Source organism: Sinocyclocheilus rhinocerous, unplaced genomic scaffold (assembly GCF_001515625.1).
Source record: "Sinocyclocheilus rhinocerous isolate Xijiao unplaced genomic scaffold, SAMN03320098_v1.1 scaffold3228, whole genome shotgun sequence".
Lineage (NCBI taxonomy): Eukaryota > Metazoa > Chordata > Actinopteri > Cypriniformes > Cyprinidae > Sinocyclocheilus > Sinocyclocheilus rhinocerous.
The window spans coordinates 1-11,838 of record NW_015657502.1 but is presented as its reverse complement, the minus strand read 5'-3'; the positions used below and the strand labels follow the sequence as shown (position 1 = coordinate 11,838).

Here is an 11,838-nt window from a genome sequence, read left to right as displayed (position 1 = left end):
TTAGTTTTAACTATAATGTATGTATTAATTATATATTTTTTATTATATCTATATTAGTTTTGCACACTAGCATAAATTAAAGTTTTTTTATAAGCTTGCGTTATTACAGTATTTGGCCGTTAAAACACCAAAATTTCAGTTGCTCACTGCAACTCTGTATATGCCATCATTTGTGCATTATAATTTGTGCATACTGTTATTATAATACTAAATAATTACTGTCCTTGGTTCAACAGATTGTTCATATGATTCATGCAGCATCTGGGTCAGACAGTATCGACTCTGCTTATAAATCCACAATCTAATCCTGTTTACATTAAACAAACCTCTGGAGCTATGACAACAACTCCAAGATGAACGGAACAATCCAGGATTGGGTCTAACCCTAAAATACAAAAAAAAAGAAGAAGGTGCCAAACACTAAGTATAAAAACTAGCAATGCTCATATATTCAGAAATTAAGCATTAGGTCAAACATGTATTAAGAAAATGGAGTACATTTTGATTAAAAAAAATGACTTGATTTTAAAGTCATGTAACATCAGCACAATAAATCTAACATGATCTATAAAACACACAATGTGATCAATTCCACCTTTCCAAGTTTCCTTTACATTTTGTGCAGCATATGACTGGTCATGACATGAATGGCATCAGATATTTGCAAGCACACTATCTTACCCTGAGAGACCCTCTGACTTTACTAACGGAATTTCCTGGAATAGATGTGAGTGTGTCACTTGAGCTCAGCTCTTACTGTAAGAGATCTGAGAGCGGAGATCTGATCACACTGTAACCTTCATGTACAGATGCACTATGAGTATCACATAATCAACTCATGTGCTAGTCAGTGGGTGGAATTAACATGCAAAACAAACATGAGACCACTAAAATACATCAATATCAGGGGCGTGCCAACCATTATGCATTTCTAAATACTGTAATTCCCCCACTTCTATAGAGAAGCAGTGCTCATGTGGGCTCTACGAGTTCGAGTATGAAGCTGCCCCTTGTTTTTTTTTAAATATCTGACTTTTCAAACCTATCAGGACATATACGCTAAATATCCTGAGTTATGTTAAGTTCTCCTGAAACTCTAAGGTGGTTTGTATTGCCAAATCACTTTATATGAACACACGCTTCATCAGCTGTGACAAGCTTCATCATAAATGTGACATGACAGGCAGATATATTTGAATGCACATCATTACAGTTTTTGACATTATGGTTCATCTCTCCTTGGAGAGGCAGAAAAGCTTTTTGTAGCAAAAGCCAGAAAAGATCTGAATAAACCACCTCTCGTGGTATAAAACATCTTTAAGAGAACAATAAGTGAAAAACATTGTCACTGACACTGAATATTTTTTACTCAATACCACAGAGGGCTAAAGGTTGCATGTATAACATGCATTATCAGCACTTAATCTATAATTTTGCATTATGTTCTTGCTTATAATTTGAAAGAGAAGTATTTGACCTAAGTCAGTAAACATTCATATTTAATCGGTGTAAACATACAATGCTGTAGATTGAGTTCTGTTTAGTTTTAATATCCATCACAACCACTTATAGATTTCACATCTTCAAGCTATTTTAATGTAATCGTTGTTTTCAATGACAACTTCCATTTAAAAGATGAAACTGATTGTACTGCAGTAGCTTTATGGTGCTGAAATAATGGTCAAAGACAAGCAGATAATGCCAGAGAGATGGTTCCATTAAGAGAAACCAATTAAATTTCCTCTTAATTTGTCCATTCACACCTCTAATTACAGCATGTTAACTAAATCTGCATAATTAGACTTTCACTGATCTGTGCTGCCTGACTGACATTTAAATATGTCATCTGAACAAATTAGCAATTAGAGACGCATACAGCAAAAAAAATTTTTTTTATAAATAAATAAATTATAATAAAATTTATAATCAGCCCTCATGACTTCATTAAGAAACTAGTGAGGGGAACCCATGAACGCTTCAAGTCAGAGTCATAGGTGACAGAAAGAATCAGAATCATGCTGGGATAACAGGGAAATGGTCTGCGTTATTACTTTTAGACTGACAAAAATTCTGATTTTTTTTTTAGTCAGAATGTCTCCATATTTTCTGCTCTTTTTAGACTTAAAAAATAAGGGTGTCTTTCTGTCTATAAGTGGGTGGATCTTGGCTGGAATAAGCTGCGATTTGGACTCAACCTTATAAAGGTGAGATTAGTGGATTTTACATGAGATTTGTGGAAGTTTATTCCCATCAAATTTATGAACATTTCAGTCCTTTTGTTAATGGAAACTGGAAAAGTGACCAATAGGCCTGCCAAGAGCCTCTTCCAAAGCTCTTTCAAATCTTCAGAACAGTGATTATGAAAAGCTTAAAAATGCTTACCTAAATCACAGCTTTTACACTTTCTCCACTGTTCTATGCGCTTATACTTAAAGGGGTCATATGATGCTGCTAAAAAGAACATTATTTTGTGTATTTGGTGTAATGAAATGTGCTTATGCAGTTTAAAGTAAAAAAAAAAAACACATTATTTTCCACATACTGTACATTATTGTTTCTCCTCTATGCCCCGCCTTTTTGAAACGCGTCGATTTTTACAAGCCCCGGCTTAGCGTGCGCTGAGGCCGGGCTAGAGTGAGCTGAGGCGGCGGTGTCGAGAACGGCGCGTCCAGCGGATCAGACGAATGAGCGGCAACCACATGTGACGACCCCGGGCAGGACTCAAGAATATCTCTTTGGATTTGAGACTTTAGTGTTTGCAACTTTACAGATCTTCTTTATGCACCAAGAGCTTGTAACACTCCAAAGAGAAAGGAAAAATTGAAATCGCATCATATGACCCCTTTAACTCTTCATTTTTAAATAAAAAGGTTCCATTTAGATTTAAAAAAGTTTTGATAGTTGAATGTCATAGAAGATTCTTTTTAGCCTGCTTTAGGGATGGTGCTCTAAAAACAGGGGTTTTCAAACTTTTTGATGCCAAAGACAACCAAATATAAGAATTCCTCGGGAAGGACCCCTTCCTATAATATAAATTCGACCATCTATTTTCATGTACAAAGACCCAATGTTTGAGTAAAATATTGTGACATTATAAAGACATGTTTTTTTGTTTGTTTGTTTTTCCAAAAATAAAACAACAGGCTTTTTTATTTTGTTTTTGTTGTAATGCCAATTGTTGCTAATTGTTCTGATATTATCTGGAAGATATTTATTTTGTATTATGTTGACTTAACAAGCTAAAACACATTTTCAGCTAAACTGAAATCAATTTATCAAATTTTTTGCTAATGACAAAACTATCCTTGAACGTATGTACAATACAAAGAAAGAGATTTAAAGATTCATTTTTAACAAAAAAAATTGTATGTCTTATTGTTAAAGACTGATGTCAATAGAATAAAATAATAGCTATCAATCTTATTATGCCCATTCAGCCTTTAGAAAGTGACATTAAACAGTATTCAATTTGTTAAATGTGTTAAAGCCACATGAAACATTTAATTAATATTAGTTAACATGTTAACTTTGACAGCCCTAAAAATTGCATTAAAACTTTTTTTTTTCTTTTTTGCATAAATTCTTGCACCCCCTGGTGGCCCCATGGGGGTCCCCAGACCCCAGTTTGAAACCCTTAGAGAACCTATTTTAAAATCAAGACTGTTTTCAATCTCCAAAGAACTAAAGAACCATATACAGTGAAAAAAAGATTATTGATAAGAAGAATGTACTATTATAGAACTCTAGAACTTGAATTATGGTATATTATCATTACTTGTATTGTTTTGCTTAAATGTCACTTTGGATAAAAGCACCTGACAAACAAATAAACTTAAATGTCTTTGGCTATAAATAGAGATACTGGCCACAGTCTCTTCAGTGCTTCATAATATAAATGTCAACATTAAGTCATGAAACCATACACATTCCTGTACCCCAAACAATAGAGCACGGTGCTAGCAGTGCCAAGGTCACAAGCTTGATGCCTGGAAATGCATGAACAAATAAAATGTTTTCCTTAAACACAGCATGTATCCTAAAAAGCTTTTGGGGGAAATGTGGTCTGAAGGCCTTCTATATTCTTTAATTTATTGTCTTTTTCACTTTTAATTATTAGAAATCATTGTACACAGCACAGTCAGTCTCATATGATGGCTACAGACCTCGGCTTTCTCACATCCAGCTGGTCAGGGATCCCCTGTGGCCACCAGGACCTCTAGCATTACATCCTGCTTTCTGAAACACCTGCTTCTGAGTTGGCACAGAAGTGTGGGATCCTGAGAGATTGGAACACATCCATCTGTTCCTCCGTGCCACTGTAACCAAAAGTGCCTGACTGTAACTCTGCCTACAGGAGCAAACGATGCTGGATGAAATAACCAGTCAAAATATCCACTCACACACAGAATTACATAATAAAATGGTACTATTTATTTCTTATACGGAGACACTTATCTGGTTGTGGTATCACACTAGATATTCTAGTGTGAGGATGACATACTGTATTTCATGAATTAGGCCAAGATAATAAAATAAGGAAAAATTTATATTTTTGCTCTGTGCACATGCGCAGTATGAGGCGCGGGTTCCGCTTCTCTGTGCGCATGTGTAGTATGCTGCGCTGTGCACAGGCGCGGTGTGAGACGCGTTTGTAAGATGGCGGTGTGAGCTCGCGGCCTGCTCCTGTATGCCCGAGATTCCCGCGGTCATCATTCATACACTTGATACTGTGTGCGTGGCGCGAACGGTTGGCGGGAGAAGGCGTGAGGTATGTATCTAACTTCATTAAATAATGGTTTATTTCACACTGGTCCCTGTTACATCCTATTCATATTTACTCAAAAACCGGCCCGTCATTAGCACATTTAAAGCACCACATTCACATAAACACACTATATAAACCTATAAGAACACTGCGAATGTAGTATACTGCGAGTTGAGTCAGAAATTAAGTGATTAAAATCATGTTTGACCTGTCTAATATTCATCTGCCGGTAGTTTGCGCAATCCGTAACGTCATTCAAATGAAATGCGCTTCAAAGACCTAATTAATGAGTCATGTTGTTAACGTCTGAGGGTATTTTAGAACTTTTTGAGTTGGTTTAGTTATTATGATGTAGGTTTGAATGTTGTCTAATCTTTAATGAGTCAAATTTAATAGTACGGTTAAGAACAGAAGACTCAGGTGTATTTGGCTGATATTTGAATTTTGGTCCAGGAATTTGCTTGTGCACATCACATAAAGCTAGTTAACAGAATTGGCCAGCAAAACTAGCCATTTTCAAATATAAACCGAGTATACATCTGTGGTGAAAGGTTTTGTTTTGTTTGTTTAAATTTATTTCACGTTGTAATATAATCTAGTCTTTCTCAATTTTATTTGTATTTGACATGTTTGTATTTGACAGCTGAGCTGTGATGGCCAAGCGGATTGCGGAAAAAGAGTTGACGGACAGGAACTGGGATCAGGAAGATGAAGGAGAGGAGGTGTGCAACTTTTCAGCATCTACACACTTTCACTGTCAAACATCAGTGGAAACACTCGTACAGTACAGCGGTGGCGAACTCCGGTCCTGGAGAGCCGCAGCCCTGCAGAATACAGCTCCAACCCTAATTAAAACTCACCTGCCTGTAGCTTTCTAGTAACCCTTCAGACCTTTATTAGCTTGTTCAGGTGTGTTTGATTAGGGTTGAAGGAAAACTCTGCAGGGCTGCAGCTCTCCAGGACCGACGTTCGCCACCCCTGCTCTAGTATCTTAAAGTTTGTTTCAACCAAGAATGTTTTTTTGTTGTTGTTGTTGTTTAAAAATATTATCTTGTGGTCTCAGGCAGGAATGTTTTCAATTGCGAGTGAAGATGTGATGAAGAATCGCGCCATCAAGAAAGCCAAGCGTCGTAACGTAGGAGCAGAGGTAACGTGCCTCTTGGTGTCCCAGCAGACGTCAAGTTATGTGTTCTGAGGGTGTTTTATAGATGAGTTTTGTTGTTTTGTCACAGGGAGAGAGTGGAGGGGCTTTCAAAGTGTTTAAGGGGTTCTCTCTGACCTCGGCCACAGGGACGACATCATTCTCGGGCTTTGGCAATGGAGCTGGTTTCAAACCTCTGTCCAGCCTGACCAATGGCAGCATAGCATCAGTGGCTCCATCTTTTGCGGGGTTTAACGTTCCCACGTCTGCTAAAACTAACAGTGGTAAGTCTTTTACATGAGCTGGGCATTCAGTAGAAAGTCCAGGGTCCAAAATAAACACTTTGCCTCGGACTAAATTTGAGTGAAATTGGGTTTTGACCAGTGTTAATTGACAGCAAATTTTGATTTAGTCATAGTCTTTTGACTAAAATGCCATTTAGTTTTAGTCATATTTTAGTCATCTGAATTGTTTTTAGTTTTAGTCTAGTTTTAGTCGACTAATTATCATAAGATTTTAGTCGACTAAATCTACAGTAAATTTAGTCGGCTAAAATCTAATGGGTTTAGTTACAGTGCATTTATTAAGCATTTCTCTCAAATTTCCAAACTCATCATATAGGTTTGATATTAAGGTATTATCATGATAGACACAGATTTAACTGCAGTGACACAGGAAAATAGTGTGTCAATAATGCAAAGTGACAATAGTAAACACTAATTTTTCAGTAAAATTTTTTTTTAACACAGTTCATTACGTCTTAAGTGAACGTAAACTAAATTAGGCTGCTGTCCCTTTAAAACCGAATGCACATCTGCAATGGATGCAATGTAACTGATACACGTTCTCCCTAATGTTTACGTTCACTTAAGACGTAATCAACTGTGTTTACGTGAATACTTGTCAAAGCGGACAATTTGACATAATTTTGTGTGTAATTCTCCATTCATGCGACTCGAAAGAGTACTCGCGTGCTGTGAGACGTGCTTTCTGTGTTTGTACGCTTCAGTGTCTGCGCTCAGAAAACCGGACCGAATTGATTTACATTTTTGAACGTTTTATGCGACGTGCAGAAAGTGGATTTTAGCTTATGTCCCGCTGGTTCATATGTACGTATCTAACCTCCGAACCACGCAGCAGATTCGTTCTGAATGAATCTCTTCCCAAATCGTCCCTCCCTAACATTCTCGTCTCGTTTTTATTCGTTGACGAAAATGTCAATAGATTTACGTCATAGTTTTTGTCATTCAAAAAGCGTTTTAGTTTATCGTCTTGTTGTCGTCGGTGAAAAAAAATGTCGTTGACGAAATTAACGAAATTAACACTGGTTTTGACTAGTAAATAAAATGAGGTACTGGTTGGCTGGTAACTTAATTATGAATTGCAAAAGTAATAGATGACTTAAATAGCATATAGCACATGGACTCTTTTTCTGAGAATTACTGTGCTGTCTTTTAATTAATTAAGCATTATTTTAAGATTTGCTCAAAATATTTTTGTCAATTATTACACCCCCTCTCGCAGTATGTTTGATTTGATGTGCATAAGTTTTATGACGATTCGCTTGCTGATATGGCAGCCCTGTTAAACTATATGCTCATTAGAGCCCGACCGATATATGGGTTTTGGGGTGCCGATACCGATATTAGGGAGTAAAAAAAGGTCAGAAATCGATATATCGGCCGATATTCTTTGCGTATATTATAGTGTATATATATAAGTTTGGACACACTTCCAATTCGTGTGTCCAAACTTTTGACTGGTAATGTATATAGAATACAGTATATACATAAACAATATATATATATATACATAAACACGTTTTTTGTTTCATATGTAATGGAGGGGTATTTAACAATTTAACAATAAACTTTATTATCCAAAATGAGTCTGTGCCAGTGAGTCATCAGTGCACTAAACAGTAAACTTCACTTATTATAAATAACTTTAAAACACATAGAACAAAATATATATAACTTGAATTAAGAAAATAAACAAGGTAACTGTGTAGGGCAAGCAGGATGATACTGCCAATCCAACAGGGGCAGGTTTAGGAAAGTTTTTTTTAAATTTTTTTTTTTTCACAAATTCTGTGTTGTGTATTTTCTGGTAATCAAATGAACATGCAGGACATGAGGATTCGTATTTAAATAGTCTTTTTGCAGTTTAATATTCACAGACACTAGTCTATATCACGATTTGATTTAAGTGGACATGAGGATTCGTATTTAAATAGTCTTTTTGCAGTTTAATATTCACAGACACTAGTCTATATCACGATTTGATTTAAGTGGACATGAGGATTCGTATTTAAATAGTCTTTTTGCAGTTTAATATTCACAGACACTAGTCTATATCACGATTTGATTTAAGTGAACTGACCTGTTTTTTTTTATTCATCAAAAATATGACAAATTCTGTGAAATTCCATGTTATACAGTAAATTCCATTTTTATGTCTGGATTCCACGATTTCATCCATTTTCTGCATCAAGGAAATCATAGGGCCCTACTAATGTAAGCAAACAAGTATGATAAGCTCATATTTTGAGAGTAAAAGACAGGGACATTGTTTATTTACTTTATAGCATTGCGTCTCACCAACTAGGTGACAACGTAACATTAAATGACCATTCAGCAGACTCAAGCCACCACCACACTGCCGTCTATTGGACTGCAGAAAGATACTAACTTTTCAATCTGCTATGTTACTACTGACAAACTATGCTGACTATGCTGATTTCTGAAACGCAATGGTCAATCAGAGGTGTTTAAGTTAGAATCCACTTACCGCTCAAAAGTTGTTGCGCAGTGCTGAAAATTGTGTGCTCACGAATCCTCTCATTATAATGCACAAAGTGTAGACATTGTGAAAGATTCATTATGCATATTTTCATTGTTATAACAGAGCTTTTTTGAGATCGCGATGAACTGAGATGTCAGCTTTTTAGTGATAATAAAGGGAGCGCTGTTTGCTCGCATTCTGCAATGCCAAACCATCCACGTAGCAGCCCATTCTTGCTTTTCTGTTAAAACTAACAGTGTTGAATGTTGATGCTTAGCCTAAATAACAAATATTTTATTGAGAGCATTTATGCTGGGATGTTGTGGAGCTTACGAGATGTTACAGAACTATTTCATGTACATTTCATCGATGTACTGAAAAAAATCCATATAGGTTACTTTTATGCTGGCTTTTGTGGGCGGGAGTGGGACAAAACATGAATGTTGCGGGGCGGGAGCGGGACCAGATAAAATATTTTTCTGCGGACGCTAGGGCTGGGAGATTTTCCAGATTTTATCGATTAATTCGAATTTAATGTTTTGCCACGATTTTATTTGTTAGAAATCGAGGAATTGCGATTTTGAATAGAAATATTATCAAACGTTAGAATTACACTTTGGCAATATGCCGGTGATAACAGTAAAGAGAAAAGAACGATCTGACCGAATGTCGGCGTGACGCTCCTCGCTCATATCACTAGGCACCATTCACACAGAATGCGCTTTTGTGTTGAAAGATGCGACATGGGCAGCGGAATAGGAAAAACATGCAAGAAGATGGGAGGGAACTTCTTTTAACTTGAGCGTCGCGTTTTTACAATGGCATTTCATGCATGAGACGCTGCAAGAGACACGAGCGCAATAGTCAAACACGTCCATGTTTACATAGAAAAAACTAAGGAAAAGCAGCGCAATCGAATATAAAACCTGTACTCTGTCTGATATTTCATGCTTGCATCATGGTGACAGGCTGAAAGCTGCTGTTGTATTTACAGAACATTTATAGTTAATCAGTGTTGGGCAAGTTACTCTGAAAATGTAATCAAATTACTGATTACTCCTTTTAAAAGTAATCACGTTACTGTTCTGATTACTTTATTTCAAAAGTAATTAGTAATTAGTTACATTACTAGTTACGTAACTTTTTTCCTCCATGAAATTTATGAAATCCCAGCATACACGCTCCCAATAAACACTGTTATTTTTAACTAAAGCAATAGTTAACCATGCTGCGTATGGTTTGGCATGGCAGAATGCCAGCAAAGAGCGCTGCATTTATAATCTCTAAAAGACATCTCAGTTCATCGCAATCTCACAAATCTCTGTTATAACACATTAAATGGTGCACTTGGAATAGAATTTTCTTTAACTAGAGGGTTAATAAATAAAGTTACTTGAATCATGTTGACTATGAATCAACATTTTCAAGTTGACTAGTTAAAAATCGTAAAAAATTGAGAATTGGTCAAATGTTCTGAAAAAAATCTAGATTTAAATTTTTTGCCAAATCGCCCAGCCCTAGCGGAAGCAGGACAGAATCCTGCGGGTCTCTACAAGAGACCTCCTTACTGAAGTGAAAGGGTTGGCTCGTGTCACTACAGTGACCTGGGTTACCAGTAGCAAACAATAGAGCACGCTCTGCTGAACAAACTAAGTAATTACACCATTTACAAGCATTTTATCTGCGTTGTGTTCTGTAAAAAACAATGTTCATATCGGTGGCATAGCTGCGGCATATATGCCGATGCAGATATATCTGCGACAGGCTCATATCGGTCGCTAAAATCGGCAAAACGATAAATCGGTCAGGCTCTAATGCTCATGATTATTTTTTGAAGCATTTAATATAAAGCTCTTTCATGTTTTAGAGACCATATGATTTGGACCTTATTATTTTCACTTGTTGTCGAATAGACCACTCCAGACTAAAGGCTGGAATACACTACACTATTTTGCAAATTCTGATGGTCGGAGGATCGTATGTCCACGCACATGTCACGAGTGAGTTTTCTGAAAATCTACAGACGCAGTAGTATACGACACGATTTTACAACCTCCCGAATTCCGAAGCAATCGCATGAAGATCCCTGATGTAATGACATGTATTGTATTGAATTGAGTTGAGAGAAGTGCAGTGTATAATAATAAACTGTGTTACCTATATGTAGTACATTTAAATTAAACCGCTCTCTCTTTCTCTCTATCTGTCTCATAACTGCATAATATTGATATGAGACGTGACTGTTTGCTAGGCCTACAGGTTCTTTTTCAGCACCGGGAGGGGGGATGCAAAATCAATCGGGAGTTAATGATATTTTGAATAGAATAATGAGACACAAATCTGTAGCCTATGTATTCAATCACGTTTGCTTCCATTTAATTTTGATCAATGCTTTGCTACACAACATACAAACTTTTACTCCAAAAGTGCGCGCACATGTATTCACATGTTTACCTCATATTTCTTTAATTAGAATAGAACCATAATTTCTTAATGACTCACAGAAAGACGATTCTCTGCCGATCCGTCAATATTGCATGATCATAATTCCCACATTATGATGACTGTAAGCTTCTGCATTCGGTCTCATAATACATTTATGCATCAGCTTATTATATACAATAACTGCATTAGGTCACAGTAGAGTGAGTTTTGAGCAAAAAAAAATTGTGTATTAATCTCATACTGTCACTCTGAAATAGACTAATGGCGCGTGCTGAGTTTCTGAAAAGCCCTGCATGGATTGTATTTTATTTGCTTTTATTTTATTTATTTATATATATAGGCAGGGATACATCGACCAGAAGGGGGGAAATCCCCCTGATTTGTCCCTACAAATCGCACCCTGGTCAGGGCTGGCCCTTCGCATAGGCAAATGCTAGGGGTGCCCAAATTAGTTTTTTTTTTTTTTATATATATATAATATTTTAATTAGGGGTTTTTGATGAATTTTGGATCAAATAAATGCAGGCTTGGTGAGCAGACGAGACTTTTAATACTGAACACACTATTGAATTATTACTAGGGTTGTGACGGTGAGGAAATTTTCCCACCGGTTAATCGACGTGTGACATCACCGCGGGGGCGTTCCCTCTTTTCCTCGCTTTCCTTCGCTGTTAAATAGCTTAAAAGCGCCGTGCGCATTTTA

General features: G+C 36.6%; 1 protein-coding gene and 1 long non-coding RNA gene across 2 annotated transcripts in view; one reads left to right on the top strand and one right to left on the bottom strand.

Moving 5' to 3' along the window:
• The window catches only part of LOC107721204 (uncharacterized), an 18,143-nt gene extending 8,451 nt beyond the window's left edge, over positions 1–9,692 (bottom strand). The window contains exon 1 of the long non-coding RNA XR_001637690.1: positions 9,617–9,692. This is a non-coding gene — a long non-coding RNA (uncharacterized LOC107721204). The remainder of the gene's footprint in view (positions 1–9,616) is intronic.
• Positions 4,598–6,241, top strand: LOC107721203 (nuclear pore complex protein Nup50-like). The gene is made up of 4 exons (XM_016529099.1): positions 4,598–4,768; positions 5,409–5,487; positions 5,829–5,912; positions 5,998–6,241. Exons 2-4 carry the CDS (start codon positions 5,419–5,421, stop codon positions 6,205–6,207), a joined length of 363 nt encoding a protein of 120 aa, XP_016384585.1. The 5' UTR covers positions 4,598–4,768; positions 5,409–5,418; the 3' UTR covers positions 6,208–6,241.
• Positions 9,693–11,838: the final 2,146 nt, after the last annotated feature.